General features: G+C 42.6%; 1 protein-coding gene across 1 annotated transcript in view; it reads right to left on the reverse strand.

Moving 5' to 3' along the window:
• Positions 1-8,365: 8,365 nt before the first annotated feature.
• ZPLD1 (zona pellucida like domain containing 1) overlaps positions 8,366-21,609 on the reverse strand; it is a 43,544-nt gene continuing 30,300 nt past the window's right edge. The window contains exons 7-10 of the mRNA XM_048816372.2: positions 20,583-20,754; positions 19,490-19,598; positions 11,705-11,734; positions 8,366-10,341 (exon numbers count right to left, since the gene is read on the reverse strand). Of these exons, the coding sequence (XP_048672329.1) occupies positions 10,166-10,341; positions 11,705-11,734; positions 19,490-19,598; positions 20,583-20,754 (487 nt within the window). The 3' untranslated portion in view covers positions 8,366-10,165. The remainder of the gene's footprint in view (positions 10,342-11,704; positions 11,735-19,489; positions 19,599-20,582; positions 20,755-21,609) is intronic.

Here is a 21,609-nt window from a genome sequence, read left to right on the forward strand (position 1 = left end):
TTGTAGAGACATAGTATTTGATCATGTAATTACAGAGTATCATAATGCACAGCATGGCCAAATTAACTTTGTGCAGGCAGTCTTAATTGTGGCATTCCCCAACTTTTCAATGCTTGACATTGCTACCTCAATATTCTTTTAAGGTAGTTTTTTAGATGTAATTTCCTAATTTAAAAAAATGGGGAAAAAATAGAATTTCTATGATGTGTAACAATATTGTCCCCTACCTTGGTTACCAGCTGAGTCAGGACCTCTAGATACATAGCACAAATGTCTACCATGGGAGCTAACAGAGCAACTGGTAGCAGTAGTAGGCTATTATCCTTTATAAGCAATGAGTGATGCGACATACACTTTGCCAGTGGGTTTCACAGCTGTTTGCTGACAACAGAGGAAGGTAGAGATTCAGGACTCCTGGGTTTAATTCCAAGTTCTGAAGGGCAGCGCACTCTAGTGGTTACAGATACTTCTGCCTCTGTGCCCTTATCCTAGCTCCTGCCCCACTTCCCATCTTCTCTTATCCACCATCACTCCCAAGCGTCCTGGCTCTTGCCCTCCAAGCCCTCCACTCTTCTCCACCCCTTCCCCCACCTCAGGTCTCCTCACTTTCTGCACCTAACCATGCCCACTCCAACTCTGCTCCAATCCCCCACTCCCCTCCAATCGTATCTCCATTTCACTCTGTTCCTAACCACTGAGGTTTTTAGCATGGCGATTTTGAGGCAAATTTTCATGGGGATGGCAAAAGGCACATTCCTGGCATCAGTGTCCCCACCCTCCCAAATTGCAAACCCTTTCTCCAGCGCATAGAAGCGCTAGAGCTTCTCAACAAAACAGTAAGAATCTTTCTAATATGGACAAAACAATGTATTTTCCCTTAATCTTATTCTCAGAAAGGGTTAAACTGTTTTAGTTGAAACCAAAAAAACAACACTGTGAAGCAGCAACCCAGCACGGAAATTTTAGCGCAAATAAAGTTTGGCAAAAGCAAAAGCAGCCCTACCAGGTCCTACCTGTAATAAAAAGTCAACATTTACCAGCAGTTGTCGTACCACTTATTTCAGAGTCTATTAGGAATACTGTATTATCTCACTGATACTACTGTTTGGTAACTGTTGGCAAATGTTCCCTTTTTAATGGTAGTCATTGTATATCACTCACACAGGTGAAGCTTAAGGAATTTATGAAACACTTTCAGATCCCCTTATGAAAAGTGCTAAGCAAATGCAAAGTATTATTGTAGAGTTCATGCCCCTATCTCAAGCGAAAGCAATGTTTATGTTCTCAAAGGGTTAAACTATAGCCAAAGCTATTATTAAGACAGTTCTATGCTATTGGGTTGTTTTCTACTTGCCCTAGAACATTATCCACGGTAAAAATCTTTCTGAATGAGGCTGCAACCACAAGTTTGGACAGGTGGAAATATACACTTGTCTTCATTTAACAAGCTTAACTTAATTAAAGGCTCCCAGCCCCAGCAGCATTAGGTGATTAACCAATCAATATACCAATACCATTCTCTACAAATATTGATAATCAGTTTTCCCATAGTTTCCTGTGGTTTTTAAAATGCTGCAAAAACAATGAGGCATATCTGATCTGCACCCAGGGCAGGCTGCTTAGATTTCACCTTTGCACTCTTCTGAGCCTGCTGAAGCCGCCATGTGAGGCTGGCCTCCCTGATACAGACCAGCCTGCTCTACCTCATCCCAGCCACAAACCGCTTCAAGAAGCTGAAGCCACACCCAAGAGTGGACATGGAATTGCATTATAATTTATCAGCTGTTCCAGCAACCACTGAAGTCGAAGGATAGTGGCTCCTGTTAATGTGACAGGGCATTAACCTTTGTAACCCAGATGCCCAGCTGAATCTCTTCCCTACAATCCAGAGTGTCGGATCTTTTTCTACAGTTCCTAAGGCAGTTTATACCAAATGTACCATGCTGTCTCACAACCCAATCCCATGGTCTTTTTATTCCATTCTTCTCACTGATTGGCTGTGTATTTCCTTTAAGGCAGAGAACACAGACACCCAGAGAGGTTATCGTTCAGTGATTTTCCCCTTAGGTTTATATACCCATATTTGAGTAGTTTTGATGCATTCCCACAAGTGCGGAGTTAGAGCTGGACACAACTGATTTTTTGGTGCTCTGGCTGTTCCAAAACAAATTTGTTTGGATCAACCCACATCTGAAAATTGAGAATAAAAAAAAATTGGCAAACCGAAAAAATCCATTTTGAGGCAAACAAAAGACGCTATTCAACCCAAAATATTTTGGGTGGCATTTTTAAAGGGCTAGAGTCACAAAACAGTTGGAGGCAGACGACATGCTGCCGCCACCACCCTCATAACTTTTAGCCAAGCGGTTAGGATGTGGGAGACCCGTGCTCAGTTCCCCCCTCTGCCTGGTGTGGATCTGAGCTTGGGTCTCTCACCTCTTTAGTAAGGGCCTTAATCACTAAGGTATGGGGCATTCTGGGGTGGGGTTCTCTCACGCTCTCCTGTTGAAGCTGTTCCACTTTTTATGAATAATTAAGTAGTCAATGGAGCAGGGGCTTCCCCCCTTCCAGTGAGTGCCCTAATGAACCAGCAAGCTATAGAGTCCAGAGTCACTCTCTTTCCCTGGCCCAGAAACGATGAGTTGCCACTATGAATGTTAACTATTGTCCAGAACTACCTATTATCACATTGATGAATCCAGCTCACTGAATCACCCAGCTGTGTAATTAGACAAATTCCTCCTCAATTCAGCGCTTGATGACTTCGCAGAAAACTTCTGTCTGCTCTTGAAGCAGGACCGTGCAAACAAATGTTACTGCCTGCTAAGAATTATGAGCCTGACAACATGACAACAAGCATAGGAACAACATTTTGGTTTTGAATGAAGAGACATGAGATAAAAAGAAATCCTCTTATGTGCTGAGGAAAAAGCACTCACCAAATCAGACTGTGAGATCCATTTTAAATAGCAGAGGTAGTGGATGTCATGCAGATTCTTAATAGTAAGAGGAAATGGCTCTGTAAGACATCGATGTGAGTGTCACGCTATATTCTTGGGGATGTCCTCAGGTACCATCTTTCTGAAAAAGAGTTTCATTTATGTGAAAAATATGGAAATTAAGAACAGAAACAACCTCAGAGAACTGCTTTCAGGAATAAATAAAAAAAAAGATGTATGCAGAGATGCTACATTCTGCTTCTTGTATTCAGGAAAAAAACCATCTTGGTCACAGGGTTAGTCAAACCAAAACACATAAGAATGGCCTTACCTATCCCTCCATGAACTTAGCTCATTCTTTTTTAGAATCCAATTATACTTTTGGCCTTCACAACATCCCCTGGCAACAAGCTCCATAGGTGGACTGTGTGTTGTGTGAAGAAATACTTCCTTATGTTAGTTTTAAACCTGATGCCTATTAGTTTCATTGGGTGACCCCTTATTCTTGTGTTATGTGAAGGGGTAAATAACACTTCCTTATTCACTTTCTCCACACCAGTCATGTTTTTAGACCTCTATCATATTTCCCCCTTAGCTGTCTCTTTTCTAAATTGAAGTGTCCCACTCTTTTTAATCTCTCCTCATATGGAAGCTATTCCATACCCCCTAATCATTTTTGTTGCCCTTCCCTGCATCTTTTCCAATGCTAATACATCTTTTAACACAGATGATTTAGGCTTTTTTTGGTTTGCAAATCAATTGCAAAACATTCCTGATTTCTACTAATGTATTTGCTATTTGTAAACAAGTCTTGTTAATTCAACTCTGGACCTGTCTGTGAAGTCATTTAAACAAATACTGACTATTAGGTCCAGGATTCAGTGGCTGACCTTCTCCCACACCACCTCTGTCCCAAATTCTTCTACTCTGCCAGCTCTGAAGCAATCTGTCTTCAGCCCCATGATAGGGCATTGGGGGGAAATAAATAATGCATCCAGAGTTGGGTTGTGTGTTTGCAGAGGGAGACAGGAGAAGAGTGGATGTAGGTTTTCCATTAAATCAGAAGGTGGTTTATGTAAAATGCCCTAGGCCAGGGGCTGCTAAAAAAAGCTTCATCCTAATTTATCACAAAGCAGTTCACACATCACACCAGGCAGCCCTAAAGTATACCACAAGCATTTCAACCTGTGCCTAGGATCCATAGGTCCTCTGCAGCTGTAAATCTGTAGCTGTGTGCTGATTGAGCCCTATTCATAAACATCCACCATATGGCTCAGATGAATAACATTCATCCAATATGGTTTCATGAGCTGTTCAATTTGTGGAGAGTTTCTCCTAATCATATAAATAGCATCTTTTTTTTTTTAAACTCGTACTGGAGTGTACAAGATTTCATTGCTGACTGGGGAATAGTCCACTTACAGCACAAAGTCAGCACAGAAGGTATTGGATTCACACACATTTTCACAAATAGCACTCATACAAATAAAGAGCATGACCCCATGAATACCAGTGTATGTAACCGGGGAAATTTAGTCGCATACATTTGTAGATCTGTCTTCTCCCAACAAAATTTATCACCTCTGCTCCAAAGGCACTTGGAAAGATTTCAAGAGTCACTTACATAAGGGGTGGCAGGAATCTGCAGAATGATTTGCATGCAACACTAAGAACTTTCCTTAGTTTAATATTGTGCTCCTCTACCCTGTTTGCCCTCCAAGTGAGGAAATCTTATAGGCTAGAACATCTTCTAATCATTTGAGTATCTATCGTACCCGCTTGTGGATTACCCCAGTACACTAGAGATATGAAAGGCAGCCATCAGAAACATTGTCTGCCAAACCGAGTGGGAACTGTGATATACCTTGATCCAGGGACTATTTGCCAAAATCAACTGAAATACATTAGCAGCTAGGATGTATTAACTCCAGCTGGTTATGCTATTTATTTCTTCCAAAGTAGGGAGCCAAAAGTACTCACAACTCTCTATAGCTTTATTAAGTTCCTTTGGATCTAGAGCAACCCTCAGAATCTTCTGTGATTATTCTACCAACCACCAATCAATTGGTTCACTGACTTCTTAAGCTTTTTAAGATCACAAGCTTGTAAGCTGCATTTAGGTTGACCAGGAGTATTTTAATAGCTGGAGTTACACTGTGGGTCTACAGAAATATCATGTGCATCCTTTATACAACCAGTTTTATTAGCACATCTAAACATTCTTCTGGTCTATTATTTTCACTTAAAACGCAGGAGAACCCTATTATGTGCGACGAGGCTAAGATGTCACACCCAAAAAAGTCATACAATCAGATAACCTTATAGTGCTTTCTAATTTCTACCGGCCCTGCTTTGCTGACGTCCCAGTTCCTGGTAATCTCTCTCCATTCTATGTCACTAATATTACCTTCAGGCAGACAAGCATAGCGCCATTCTAACTGGCATGTACTCTCCTCCACTCCCTCAATGAAACATAGGAGGCATCGTGGCTCAAGCTAATGCTCCATGGGTCACTTAGGCTTCCCCACCACAGACTGACCCACTCCTAGAACAGAGACTGGGGAAACTACAAAAGGCCAGGAATTATTGAAGCTCAATACAAATGGCTCTAGTGGCTCTTTGGAGGCTAAACCCCAGGCCTATTCAGAGATGTGGGCAAGCCCCAACCTCGAACTGAACTATCATAGGCAAAATCCACCACACTGAGAACCCAAATTCTACTCTACTGTACGAGGAAGAACAAGAGTGATTATCTGACCCTATGTTAATTCCCATTGTTTTTGAAAAATATGTCAAATACTTGGAATAATGGCAAGTGAGAGAAACTAACTTTAAAGGCTTGCTTTACAGGATCTGTGTTATTGTGTACCAGGCTGTACATATCTGATGTACTTCCACTAAGGTTACTGATACCACTGCTTGGTGCTTGGTGCTCATGACATTACATGCATAAAGGTCATACATATTTTAAGGACATTGCTTCCATAAGCTATATCTAGCATTAGTACAGGAGGATGCGATCAACAAAATGTGTGTTAATAAGACTTACCTCTTCTGGTTATTTTTATCTCCAATGGACAAGTGCACTCCCAAGAAGTGGACAAGTGTGCTCCCATGCGATGGTATGCAAAATAAATAAATAAACAAACATCCAATGCCAGATCAATACATGACAATAATAGTTTTCCATTGTTATATATCACTTGTCACCTGTAGATCGCAAAGTGCTTCACAAATGGGGTAGGGATTATCCCATTTGACAGATCAGGAAACTGAGGCACAAAACAGTTAAGTGCCTTGCCCATCAATAGGACCTGCAATAACAGAACCCAGGTTTGACTCCCAGCCTGGTACCTTGATCACATCCCCACTGACATGCATGGTGCAGTCATTAGAACATAATGCATTTTTCACTCACATAGCAGAACATATAACATGGGGCAATAGTTTGGGTGGGGGGGCGGTAAACCTGATATCGGACATTTTAATTAACTTGTCATCTACTAAGCAGAATACTTTTTACATGGAACTTTGTTGTACTATAGCAGCAGCACAATACCCAAGCTGCCAGCAGACCAGTGGGTGGTTCCTTGTTAACTATTTATGTATTTATCTATTTAACATAAATAGACATAAAAATTTATGTCTATTTACAACAATTCCCTTACGGTACTGTCCCTTCCAAGAGCTGAGATGGACTCAAAGATATAACAAACTTATTGAACTGATCACGGGTTATGCTTAGAATCTCTTCCCCCCCCCCCCCCCCGCACCTCCAATAACAATGACTACTGTTTTTCAGTGGTGTTACCTGAATCATAAGAGAATGCTTAATGGACTGGAAACATGCCTTATGGTGAAAGACTCAAGAAGCTCAATCTGTTTAGTTTATCAAAGAGAAAAGATTAAAGGGTGACTTGCTCACAGTCTATAAAAACCTACATGGGGAAAAGAAATCTGATAATAGAAAGCTCTTCAGTCTACCAGACAAAGGTGTAACATGATCCAGTGGCTGAAAATTGAAACAAGACAAATTCAGACTAGAAAAAAGGTACAATTTTTTCCACAGTGAGGGTAATTAACCATTGGAACAATTTACCATTGGATATGGTGGATTCTCCATCTCTGCAAATTTTTAAATGGAGACTGGATCTTTTCTAGATGAGATGTTCTTCTTCAACCCCAGCTATTAGATTTGAGACAGGAATTAATTCATGGAAGTCCTATGGCCTACATTATACAGGAAGTCTGATTAAACCATCACAGTGGTTTCTTCTGGCCTTAAAAAAATAAATCTATGAATCATGATAAGCCTTGAAATCTGAATCTCACTCATTTCCTGCAAATCTCCAGTTTCTCCCTACTCCCCTTAGATTCACTATGATTATCTGATGTTTGTTTAGATTAAGTCATAGTTAGAGCTCAGCCAGTAAAATGGTTTTTTGATTTAGTGGCCAAACCAAAGTATCTGAAAAAAATCATTTCAGGTTGCCCTGAAACAATGGTTCTGTTTTTCTTACGAAAACAAAAACCACCTACACAAAAAAATTTTGGGGTTGAACAAAACATTTAATTCTGCCCAAAACTAAATGTTTCATTCTGAGATAGTTTTTTAACCACTTTTCTTTAATGAAATCTAGCTAAATTTCAAAACAAAAAGTCAAAATATTTAATTTTTAACATACCAAAATGAACATTTTGACTTTTTTTTGCATTTCCCCCCCCCCCCCACACACACACTTTTTCGCAGAAATTATTAGCTGAATTGATGAGAATTCATGAACAGTTCCCATTTTTAGGCAAATAAACTATTCAGCCAAAAAAAATAAAATAAAATAAAATAAAATAAAATAAAATTTCACCCAGCTCTAGTCACAATATAAGAAATTTACTTAGATTAAACATGTGATCCCAATTTTCACCTCTGTAGGATTAAGTATTTTAATTTGAAACAGAATCAAGACAATAACCATAGCCGACTGGTGCCTCCCCATATTGGAGGGGAACAGTCTAAAGGGGAGGACATGTGATCGCTCACGTGCCTCCTGTGCCCAGTGACCTCACTGCCCTGTGCCCATCCCGGGCCACCGCGCTCTCCCCACCCACGTTAACTGCAGCAGGGGTTCCAGTCTTCTCTCCCTGTGCCTCCTCCCTGCATGTTCGGCCGCTCTCCCTGGCAGCCGGGCAGGGAATGAGACGAAGCCGCTTCTGCCTGAGAGAGCCTGGCGGGGAGGCAGCGGTGGCCCTCTCCCTGCCCAGGCTCGGCTGCCAGGGACAGAAGCAGAGCATGCCATGGGGGAGGAGCAGGGAAAGGATAGAGCCCCTCTCTCTCCCACTCCCAGCAGGCCAATCTGTGGGAACATTTGACCCCCACTATGTCCCCTCCTACATGTTGCCTCTAAGAAAGACATTCAGACAAATATTTCTTCTGATATTTTTCAGTTTATTCTATTAAACAATCATGTTTTACATGTCATCAGACCTAACCCCTGAAGTGCAAAAAATTGTTTCTGAGGTATTAAGACTGGAGGAAAACATGCACAGTGTTATTGTTAAAGACCCTACACTACAACAGGCTGGATAATTTCTGAACAGGCCTTTATACAGCATTGTCTAGATCAAAGAAGAGTGATATATGACATGTCTGTATTTGCATTTAGTCTTGAGATTCAGAGACCCCTGAACATTAACCACTTCTGTCGCATCACAGAAAGCACACACATGATTAATACGGGAAAAAGTGATAAATAACAATGAGGTGCTGCTGAGCCAATATGTACAGTACATGGTAAATGAAGTTAAGAGTTTACTTACTGAGACTAGACCCAAATCCTAACTAACTGTTTAGCAATCAAATTAATATATCTACTGTATCTACCACTGCCACGCTTGTCATCAGTACCAATATCCTCTTCCAGATTCCTGGATAGATGTACCTAAATTCCTATTCATAGACACCTATTGAAAGGGACACATGATAATTCACACTTAATTCAGATGATCTGAGGTTTATCAGATTAGCTGGAGCTGAGAGTTTGGTAAGGCACGTGGCCTGTTCTTGCAAGGATTTTCCCCAAACAGGGAGGAAGTCTAGCTCATGGGGAAAACAGCCAAAGGGAAGCATCACTTTGTGGAAAGCTCTGGGTGGAAAGACCACCTTATTTTTTGAACTGTGCAACTGATATGACAGAATTGGTCCTTTCAAATTACTTCAGGGGAGTTTTTGCTCAAACTGCAGAGTTTGGCCCTAAAACATCCTTTTGGCTTGAAAAGTGTTGGGGTTTTTTGTTGTTGTTCGGGGGTGGGAGGGTTGTTTTGTTTTAGAAATAAAGGAATAAACTCTTTCCACCCTAGGATGTCCATGACAGCAGAGTTTAACTCAAGGCAATAGCAGTGCTGACTGCATTTAAGTAAGGCTTAGCAAAAATTGAACTGATGATGCAGGCAAGCTCCTGTTAAAGTTGTCAAAGACTTCCCTGTGAGAGATTTTTGTCCGAGTGAACGACAGGATTGTACCCAGGAAACGGCTTTGAATTTTCAGCACTAAACAATTTGACAGACAGATACCATGCCAAATTTTGACTCTCCTTACACTGTGTGCAATCCCACTGAATTCAATGGAATTAGAAGACAGAGCAGACTTCTGCCTACTCTGTCATATGACCCCATTTCCAAATGAATGATAATCACCGTCCACTTATTTTGATTCTTTCTGCAGTTATTTTTAATCCAGATAGAAAATAAAAATGTAGGTTCTGAGCTACAATAATTTGCTTGATAAGGTCCCACAATAAAGTAGGAAAATACACAAAAAAGGTAAAAGTAGAGGCAGTCTTTATCAAAGGTGGTGGTTAAATGTGAATGTGGCAGGTTGGCCAGGTCTGGTTTAATAATGGTGTATTTAAAGGTGTTTTATCTTAAGCATCTTTAAATTTTAAGACCCTGGTTGACAGTAGGACAGTAGGACACCAATTTTATTGTCAGTACACCCACAGGCAAAATGTTCAATAGTCTGATCACAAACACAAATGAGAAGAATTACGTAGGATTCTTGCCATCACTATGACTGTTTAGCTATACAATAAAGTTTACAACACTACAAATAAGACTAGCTGAAGTTTGATACTGGCAGAATGTTGCCTTGGTAAATTTATAACATAAGTATATTTCATGGACAACGAAGGCAATCCCCCACCCCCAGAACAAGTGCAAATTAATTGTTCCTTTTAGTTGAAAACTGGGTTTCGTATGCCACCCAAAACTGAGCTGCTGGGCCATTTCCTGTGCAGGAGGGTGAGGGAACATACAAAAAAGAAAATGCTCATAATCCCTAGAATGACTATTCCTGAAATCAGTGCACTGGTGACTGAGTTCAGCTGGAAAGGAGGTCCATTTGGATGAGCTGCAAGGGAAAAAAAAGGCACAGAAAGGTCTCATCAGAATCTCTCTCTGCAGAGCTGGGTCTTCCTGCCACAATGCCTTTATATACAAAAATTATAGTTAACAGGCTGATACTGAACTGCACATTAAGTCTATCTAGTGTATTTAGGGAGTGGCTGCAGGTGCATAGCTCTTTCACATGCACATTCACCATGATGGGTGTGGGTGTAAGACAAGAGGACAATATTTAACGCATAAGATGATCTGAACTCCATACTCAGGTGTGCAGGATGTCAGCTGACAGGAACCCTAAATCTTTCTATTTAATGCCAGGTTTCTGTTTTACGTGATTTTATTATGGAGGAGGGACTTTAACATGGTTCTGGAGTCCCCACCATTCAAATGTTGGAGGAAGGGAGAGGAAGGGGGGAACTAGGGGAGGTTGGAGGAAGGGAGAACTAGGGGGGGTTCTTTCCCAGTTGCCTTAGACTTCAGGAGGGATAGCAGCTGAATTTTGTTACATGGGTCCCTAGTAAATATTGACAGAGTGATCAGCCAGACAACAGTAACCGAGAAACCAGGAATGCACTACAGATGTATTTCTCCACCCAAAAGAATTCCAGGTGACCAGGAGGAGGAGCACTCTGACAATCTGCAGACCTCCTCCCCCATATACTAGCCCATATTTTTTCCATACAGCCTACTTCCTCAACCACCAGAGCAGAAGCATTGGGCTCTGTAACATAAGAATGGCCATACTGGGTCAGTCCAAAGGTCCATCTAGCCCAGTATCCTGTCTTCTGACAGCGGCCAATGCCAGGTGTCCCAGAGGGAATGAACAGAACAGGTAATCCTCAAGTGATCCATCTCCTGTCACTCATTCCCATCTGCCTTACCACAGACCATTTGTGTGGTTCCTATGGTTACATCCAGGACAAAGGTCAGGGACTACAGGAGCTGAAACAGGATTTTTACCTTTTTGAGCTGTGAAGCCTGCCAGGCTAGACTGCACCATAATGACCATTTTGTGGTTCAATTCATCTGCAGTAGGAAATGACTTTATTGCTTAAACCTGCCATTTGGCTTCTGGCAGTTGCACTGTTTCCTAATGTGCCATAGCAGCATAAATAGGGTTGCATTTGATCTGTAATTTTAGTTCCATAGTAGAGATTGGAATTTGTTAAACTGTTGGGCACATGAACTTAACGGAGCATTCCAGATTTATCAATTGCTTTCTTTAGAACACATTCATATTTTCTCCTTTTAAATTAATGGTAATAAGGAAAACTTCAACACATAGCTGAATCCAAATGGTTTACCCACTCATTAGTGTAGCACTCCTGTAACACCCCTCTTTTGTGTTTCTCTTATTCTGATTAACTTACCTAGCTGTGAATTGTTGGTTGGTGTCTCATCTGTATAAAAATATAAAAATGGAGCTATTATATTTTACAGATATCAATATTTGCATCCTCTCTTCACTCCCACTAAAACCAGACAAACATAAAGCTAGGACTATCCTAAAACTCAACAACTGTGTTGGCAATGGTGGCTTGTCACAATCAATGTCTCTGATCAAGTCAGGCTAGGAACATTAACTATAAGAAGCTTCCTAATTTTTACTGCGAGGATATTGGTCTAATGCACCACTTATTACTCTGCCAAAAAAAAAAATCTTTATCAAGGTCCAGTTATCTGAACGTGTTGCTAATTGTCTTCTGTCCCATTTCATAAAAAATATGATCCAAAACAATGTGGCAGGAACTACTTCTTCTCACCATGTGCTGTACTAGGGGGAAGGAGCTCTGCGATGGTGGGGATACTTTATCTTCATTTCATTAAGGAAATCTGTGACTAGAAAGCATTAGAAAACTTCTCCTCCACACACACTTTTTTCTTGACAGGAGCACAGAGGGATGAGTTTATGTTTTTAGGGATAAGTTTATGTTTTTCCCCTAATTTTCACTTACTCCTCATTGTCGGTCCTGAAACTAAATATCTTATCTTTGTTTGGTTTTGCTTTTCTGTTTGTAAGCCTCAATCACAGCTCAAAAGTACATTTATTTCAAGGTCCTGACTTGTATTTATTTTTAACTAGGATATACAATGGCTTTCATTCTTTTTTTTTTTAAACACTTTTGCCTTCAGAAGTAGATAACTATTTTGTTTCTGTACACAGAGAAAAAGCCACGTATTTTGTCTAAAATGATTTATTATAGATAAACAAACAAGTGCAAGGTCTCTGTGAAAGAGCACAATGTTAAAATAGCTTAAACATACATGAGACAGACAGTCACAAGCAGCAGCAATCCTATGTAACTATCTAGGTTTCTATATGGCTCCTCATAACCATAATACCTGACAGCTCTACAATCATTAATAGATTTTAGCCTCAAGGTAGGGAAGTACCCTTCTGCACATTTCACAAAAGGGAAACTGAGGCACAAGGTAGATTAAATGAGTTGCCCAAAGTCACACTGGAAACTTGTGGCAGTCAGGAACTGAACACAGGCCTCCTGAGTCATAGTCCAGTGCTTCATATACCCAACTATCTTTCCTACCTGTGCAACCTAAAAGCCAGAAATAAAAGTAAAATGGTCCTCTATATATTCCATAAAATATTTGAATTCCATTTCTGAAATAGATGACAATTGCAAAATGATTATTTCCCCTTTTCATATCTATTCATGGCTAAACTAGAGCTAAGCAAAGAATTTTCAACAATCATGTATTTAAAGAATTTAGCCACCTCTTCTGCTCATGGAATATCCATGAACATTCTGTGGTTTACTTGAATGTATTCAATATCCAAAGGCAATTGATTAATATTTTTCTATTTTTGTAAACCTATGTAGATTGATCCCAAATATTTGAAATTTGAGCTGTATTGCTTATGACTGCTCAAATAAATCCTGTGGTCTTGTTTCTGTTCCCTGATTGAATGATCATGTGTGGTGCAAAATAAGTGCAAATCTGAAAATTCAGTTTCATCATGTTTGCAACTCTGAAATTAGTTTTCCCCAGATATTTTTAAACAAACTGAACATTCATGAAAAGTGAACTCAAAAGGGCCATGAGAATGGCCGAAGTAAATGCCTTATCTACTTCAAATATGTGCAGAATTTTTTGGCATTATTCATCCAATTCTACTTAAAAAAAAAAAAAAATTTCTAACCAAGCACCTACAAAAAACTGAATACATTCCCAATTCTCTATGGGCAAATTTCTCCTCTTGCATATCCATGCATCCACCACTACACAGCAAACAGAGACAAATTAGTCCTCAAGTCCTAATAATTCTTTTCCCTCTGTGGGATTACATTCTGCTCTCAGTTTCATTGGTTTCAGTCCAGATCGACTCCACTGAAACCACTGACCCAATGACAGTTACTTACATCCATCCAACAGCAGAATTTGTCTCAAAATATTTTATCTTTACTAGTTAGCACAGGTATTCACAAAATGAATGCTTCTCAGAAATTCGAAGATGTATTTGAAACACTTTAAAATTCTAGGAGAACAGAAATCAGTGGAATTACACTCTGGATAGGTACCAGTTTAAGTGAGAACAGAATCTGGGCAACTGTCTTTAAACTGAAAACCTGAACTGTTTGCCTCAGGCTCTATTTACAGCTGAAAGCTGAGCAAAAAGTATATTACCAACACAAGTCACACTTAATGTCATTAAAGTTACATCTACACTGCAAAAAATGGTGTGTTCTTTACTCGTCCTATCTAAGGGTATGTCTACACTACGAAATTAGGTCAAATTTATAGAAGTCGGTTTTTTAGAAATCGGTTTTATATATTTGAGTGTGTGTGTCCCCACAGAAAATGCTCTAAGTGCATTAAGTGAATTAACTCGGCGGAGTGCTTCCATAGTACCGAGGCTAGAGTCGACTTCCGGAGTGCTGCACTGTGGGTAGCTATCCCACAGATCCCGCAGTCTCCGCTGCCCATTGGAATTCTGGGTTGAGATCCCAATGCCTGATGGGGCTAAAACATTGTCGCGGGTGGTTCTGGGTACATATTGCAGGCCCCCGTTCCCTCCCTCCCTCCGTGAAAGCAAGGGCAGACAATCGTTTCGCGCCTTTTTTCCTGAGTTACCTGTGCAGACGCCATACCACGGCAAGCATGGAGCCCGCTCAGCTAACTGTCACCGTATGACTCCTGGGTGCTGGCAGACGCGGTACTGCATTGCTACACAGTAGCAGCAACCCATTGCCTTCTGGCAGCAGACGGTGCAATAGGACTGGTAGCCGTCGTCGTCATGTCAGAGGTGCTCCTGGCCACGTCGGCCGGGAGCGCCTGGACAGACATGGGCACAGGGACTAAATTTGGAGTGACTTGATCAAGTCATTCTCTTTAGTCCTGCAGTCAGTCCTATTGAACCATCTTATGGTGAGCAGGCAGGCGATACGGATTGCTAGCAGTCCTATTGCATCATCTTCTGCCGGGCAGCCATGAGATATGGATGGCTTGCAGTCCTTCTGCACCGTCTGCTGCCAGCCAAAGATGTAAAAGATAGATGGAGTGGATCAAAACAAGAAATAGACCAGATTTGTTTTGTACTCATTTGCTTCCCCCCTCCCCCGTCTAGGGGACTCATTCCTCTAGGTCACACTGCAGTCACTCACAGAGAAGGTGCAGCGAGGTAAATCTAGCCACGTATCAATCAGAGGCCAGACTAACCTCCTTGTTCCAATAAGAACAATAACTTAGGTGCACCATTTCTTATTGGAACCCTCCGTGAAGTCCTGCCTGAAATACTCCTTGATGTAAAGCCACCCTCTTTGTTGATTTTAGCTCCCTGAAGCCAACCCTGTAAGCTGTGTCGTCAGTCGCCCCTCCCTCCGTCAGAGCAACGGCAGACAATCATTCCGCGCCTTTTTTCTGAGTGGAGGCCATACCAAGGCAAGCATGGAGGCCGCTCAGCTCACTTTGGCAATTAGGAGCACATTAAACACCACAAGCATTATCCAGCAGTATATGCAGCACCAGAACCTGGCAAAGCCATACCGGGCGAGTAGGCGACGTCAGCGCGGTCACGTGAGTGATCAGAACATGGACACAGATTTCTCTGAAAGCATGGACCCTGCCAATGCATGCATCATGGTGCTAATGGGGCAGGTTCATGCTATGGAACGCCAATTCTGAGCTCAGGAAACAAGCACAGATTGGTGGGACCGCATAGTGTTGCAGGTCTGGGACGATTCCCAGTGGCTGCGAAACTTTCGCATGCGTAAGGGCACTTTCATGGAACTTTGTGACTTGCTTTCCCCTGCCCTGAAGCGCATGAATACCAAGATGAGAGCAGCCCTCACAGTTGAGAAGCGAGTGGCGACAGCCGTGTGGAAGCTTGCAACGCCAGACAGCTACCGGTTAGTTGGGAATCAATTTGGAGTGGGAAAATCTACTGTGGGGGCTGCTGTGATGCAAGTAGCCCATGCAATCAAAGATCTGCTGATATCAAGGGTAGTGACCCTGGAAAATGTGCAGGTCATAGTGGATGGCTTTGCTGCAATGGGATTCCCTAACTGTGGTGGGGCCATAGACGGAACCCATATCCCTATCTTGGCACCGGAGCACCAAGCCGCCGAGTACATAAACCGCAAGGGGTACTTTTCGATAGTGCTGCAAGCTCTGGTGGATCACAAGGGACGTTTCACCAACATCAATGTGGGATGGCCAGGAAAGGTACATGACGCTCGCATCTTCAGGAACTCTGGTCTGTTTCAAAAGCTGCAGGAAGGGACTTTATTCCCAGACCAGAAAATAACTGTCGGGGATGTTGAAATGCCTATAGTTATCCTTGGGGACCCAGCCTACCCCTTAATGCCATGGCTCATGAAGCCGTACACAGGCAGCCTGGACAGTAGTCAGGAGCTGTTCAACTACAGGCTGAGCAAGTGCAGAATGATGGTAGAATGTGCATTTGGACGTTTAAAGGCGCGCTGGCGCAGTTTACTGACTCGCTTAGACCTCAGCGAAACCAACATTCCCACTGTTATTACTGCTTGCTGTGTGCTCCACAATATCTGTGAGAGTAAAGGGGAGACATTTATGGCGGGGTGGGAGGTTGAGGCAAATCGCCTGGCTGCTGGTTACACGCAGCCAGACACCAGGGCGGATAGAAGAGCACAGGAGGGCGCGGTACGCATCAGAGAAGCTTTGAAAACCAGTTTCATGACTGCCCAGGCTACGGTGTGAAAGTTCTCTTTGTTTCTCCTTGATGAAACCCCCCGCCCCTTGGTTCACTCTACTTCCCTGTAAGATAACCACCCTCCCCGCCTTCCTTCGATCACCGCTTCCAGAGGCAATAAAGTCATTGTTGCTTCAAATTCATGCGTTCTTTATTCATTCATCACACAAATAGGGGGATGACTACCAAGGTAGCCCAGGAGGGGTGGTGGAGGAGGGAAGGAAAATGCAACACAGCACTTTAAGCACAGCACTTTAAAAGTTTACAACTTTAAAATTTATTGAATGCCAGCCTTCTTTTTTTTTGGGCAATCCTCTGTGGTGGAGTGGCTGGTTGGCCGGTGGCCCCCCCACCGCGTTCTGGGGCCTCTGGGTGTGGAGGCTATGGAACTTGGGGAGGAGGGCGGTTGGTTACACAGGGGCTGTAGTGGCAGTCTGTGCTCCAGCTGCCTTTGCTGCAGCTCAGCCATACACTGGAGCATACCGGTTTGATCCTCCAGCAGCCTCGGCATTGAATCCTGCCTCCTCTCATCACGCTGCTGCCACATTTGAGCTTCAGCCCTGTCTTCAGCCTGCCACTTTCTCTCTTCAGCCCATCACCTCTCCTCCCGGTCATTTTGTGCTTTCCTGCACTCTGACATTATTTGCCTCCATGCATTCGTCTGTGCTCTGTCAGTATGGGAGGACAGCATGAGCTCAGAGAACATTTCATCTCAAGTGCGTTTTTTTTTTCTTTCTAATCTTCACTAGCCTCTGGGAAGGAGAAGATCCTGATATCATTGAAACACATGCAGCTGATGGAGAAAAAAAAAGGGACAGCGGTATTTAAAAAGACACATTTTATAAAACAGTGGCTACACTCTTTCAGGGTAAACCTTGCTGTTAACATTACATGCATAGCACATGTGCTTTCGTAACAAGGTCGCATTTTGCCCTCCCCCCACCGCGTGTCTACCCCCTCAACCCTCTCTCCTCCCCGTGGCTAACAGCGGGGAACATTTCTGTTCAGCCACAGGCAAACAGCCCAGCAGGAACGGGCTCCTCTGAGTGTCCCCTGAAGAAAAGCACCCTATTTCAACCAGGTGACCATGAATGATGTCTCACTCTCCTGAGGATAACACAGAGAGATAAAGAATGGATGTTGTTTGAACGTCAGCAAATATACACTGCAATGCTTTGTTGTACAATGATTCCCGAGTACGTGTTACTGGCCTGGAGTGGTAAAGTGTCCTACCATGAAGGACGCAATAAGGCTGCCCTCCCCAGAAACCTTTTGCAAAGGCTTTGGGAGTACATCCAGGAGAGCCGCGAATGCCACGGCAAATTAATCCTTTCACATGCTAGCTTTTAAACCATGTATAGTATTTTAAAAGGTACACTCACCGGAGGTCCCTTCTCCGCCTGCCGGGTCCAGGAGGCAGCCTTGGGTGGGTTTGGGGGGTACTGGCTCCAGGTCCAGGGTGAGAAACAGTTCCTAGCTGTCGGGAAAACCGGTTTCTCCACTTGCTTGCTGTGAGCTATCTACAACCTCATCATCATCATCTTCTTCGTCCCCAAAACCTGCTTCCGTGTTGCCTCCATCTCCATTGAAGGAGTCAAACAACACGGCTGGGGTAGTGGTGGCTGAACCCCCTAAAATAGCATGCAGTTCATCATAGAAGCGGCATGTTTGGGGCTCTGACCTGGAGCGGCCGTTCGCCCCTCTGGTTTTCTGGTAGGCTTGCCTCAGCTCCTTAAGTTTCATGCGGCACTGCTTCGGATCCTTGTCATGGCCTCTGTCCTTCATGCCCTGGGAGATTTTGACAAAGGTTTTGGCATTTCGAAAACTGGAACGGAGTTCTGATAGCACGGATTGCTCTCCCCATACAGCGATCAGATCCCGTACCTCCCATTCAGTCCATGCTGGAGCTCTTTTGCGATTCTGGGACTCCATCATTGTCACCTCTGCTGATGAGCTCTGCATGGTCACCTGCAGCCTGCCACGCTGGCCAAACAGGAAATGAGATTCAAAAGTTCGCGGTTCTTTTCCTGTCTACCTGGCCAGTGCATCTGAGTTGAGAGTGCTGTCCAGAGCGGTCACAATGGAGCACTCTGGGATAGCTCCCGGAGGCCAATACCGTCGAATTGTGTCCACAGTACCCCAAATTCGAGCTGGCAAGGCCGATTTAAGCGCTAATCCACTTGTCGGGGCGGAGTACGGAAATCAATTTTAAGAGCCCTTTAAGTCGAAATAAAGGGCTTCATCGTGTGGACGGGTGCAGGTTTACATTGATTTAACGCTGCTAAATTCGACCTAAAGTCCTAGTGTAGACCAGGGCTAAATTGGGTTAAAATAGCAGTGAATGCACAGCCATTTGTGTTTTAACTTAGGTTAGCAGCCCTATAGGCTTTAATTCAAACTTTTAAAGTGAGTTAAGAGCTAAGTTGCTGTGTCTTCACTGCTAATTTAAATCAAGTGAGCTAACCCTAGTTAAGAACACACCATTTTTGGCAGTGTAGATATACCCTAAGATGGAAGTGGAAGAGCCAGGCAAGAGAAGGAGTAGTCAATGTTAAAGTGGGTATTCATTAGCTTCTAAACAATTTTTTCCATTTTGTGGCTTTCCCATCTTGAGCTCTGATTTTAAGCAAAATGAATCAGGCTAATTTTTTTCTGCGTTAGATGGGTGCACCTTCCGTTATCTTCAGTGGAAGCTGCATCTGTATGGGCAATGGAATTTAGCCTATTGAGTTTAGGTGTTTATGGGAGCCTCAGACACATGCACATAACCCACAATGACTTCATTGGGTGTTTTGAATGCATATATGACCAAAACAATTGGCTCAGAACTTTTACATGAAAGTTTAGCCGTAGGAATAGACCCAAATAAGTTAGCTGGGTTTTTTAGCTGAGTCACTGCAAACTCTCAAACAGCAAAGCATTGTTTTTTAAATTCCTGCAATATACAGAAATGTTTGAGAATTCCTACCGCTCCTTGTAATGATGGGGCCAGCAGAGATTACAGCATTTCCAGAGGTGCTCTGAGGGCTCCAAGTTGTTCTCTTAACAGCATCTCTTCTTTCTCTGTTACTGCAAATCTGAGAAGTTAATCAAAATCACAGTTTCAGAGTGGAGTAGAATTATTGCCTTCCTGTGCTTCCATATTTAATGCCAGCTCTTTTAAAAAGTGATACTACAACTTTATTTCTTGTATGTATTCAATTACTTTACAATAAAAAGAGATGCAATACCTCCTAAGAGTGCATGTTGTAAATGATTGGCTTTTAGTTGTATTTTGCCTCATTTCATTTACGGAACTGCATTGAGCTCATGTACAATATCCATATTACTGTATAATAAACTTTTCAGTAATTAATTTCCTGAAATAAAATTTCATCAAAATAGACATGTTCCCACAGGAAGTTTGAGTTTCAACAAAATGGCATTTTCTGATGGAAGAATGTTCCATCAGAATATTTTTGACCAGCTCTGCTGCTAGGCAAAGGGTATTAAAGACTCATATACACTACCCACTAAATAGGCACAGGAGGGGGAAGTGATAGTGCAACTTTCCCCTGAACACCCTATGAATATTCTTCAACTTTGTCTTGTGGGGATCACATCTAGAAATGAGTGGGTAGGTCAGTCTAAGGCTCAAACTCATTCTCTATCCTTGAGCTTTCTAGGAGCTATCCTAAGACCACCAGCTCATTTTTCATAAACTATCTGAATGGCTTTCTGACAGTGGTCACCTTTGGTCTCTATCATCCGAGGCATGATTTGACCCAGAGACTTAAAGGTGAACACTCCTTATGCCAAACCCAATTCCCCTCAGCTTTACAGTTCCCAGTGTTACGTCACACAATGGTGATGACATTGAAATGCCACTCTTCATTTGTTGCGTTCACATTCTCTAGAAACAAACAACAAGTTCAACCTCTAGGTGCTTTCTTCATTTGCACAGATGCCCTCCACCTCTCCTATCCATCTGTAAATTACAGGTGTAGAATGGCCCCACAGTTCTGCCTCTGGCACAGCACAGATTCATAAAGATTATTGACAGAGCTCCCCCCAAAACTTACAGGTGCAAGAAAGGGGCAATCATCCGTTCTGCACAGCTTTGTCACACAATGGAGGAAGACTGTAGACATCTTCTGGTTCTTGTGCTTCACAAAGCGGAACACCTCAAAGGAAAACCGGCCCATCTGACTCTTGCCATTCTCAATTACAGTTGTCTGTGGGTCCTTGTCGCAGCTAATTGGTATAAAAGATTAAAACTGGGATGACCATGTGTACCTCTGATTTTTAGCCCCTGAGAATAAAGGACTATAAGTAAAAAGATCAATGCTTAAGCTCTGTGCAAAACAAGAGAGTGTCATGATGTCCAAAATGGGCAGCTACGAGAGTCTCAAGTGTGCTATAGTACATCAAGGTCTGAGATGGCATGGCAGTGAGCACTGCTCAGATGCACAGGCAGGCAGAGAATGACAATGGACAAAAGGCACAGAGTCAGAATTACTCTTACAAACACTAAAAAGGATCTGTGTTCAAGAATGCCACATTTCCAATATTTTCTTTAGGTGATACACTTGTCTTAGACTGGAACACACAGGATGTGAGATAACTAGCAGTGTTTACACCCGTTGACATTAGTGAGAGTTATGCCAGAGCACAATTTTGTCCCATTGGTTTTGCATTCTTAGCGAATGCAGATAGGGACCCAACAATACTGACAATTGGAAATCAAGTCTGCTTGACATTGTATGTATAAGGGCACCCTGTCACAAACGGACCTGACCCTTTAAGGGGGTTCAGAGCTCAGCTGAACCTGTGCCAGATGTGGCCTGCCTCCCTATGTGGAGGTAATAAGTCCAGTAACCTGACTAGGATCAGGTGACTAGGAGATGGGCCTGCTGGTGGGGAATGAAAAGAAGAGTCCTAGGACAAGAAAGAAGGCAACTGGTGGTGGCTGCTGAAAGGAGGGCTATAGCAGGAAGGAGAGCCACAATTGAAGAAGCCCACAAAGGGTATTTGTATCTCTCTCTCTCTCTCTCTTTCTTTCTCTCTCTCTCTCTCTCACACACACACACTTCTTTAAAGTGGTACTGA

The sequence above is a fragment of the Caretta caretta genome, chromosome 1, assembly GCF_965140235.1.
Source record: "Caretta caretta isolate rCarCar2 chromosome 1, rCarCar1.hap1, whole genome shotgun sequence".
NCBI lineage: Eukaryota > Metazoa > Chordata > Testudines > Cheloniidae > Caretta > Caretta caretta.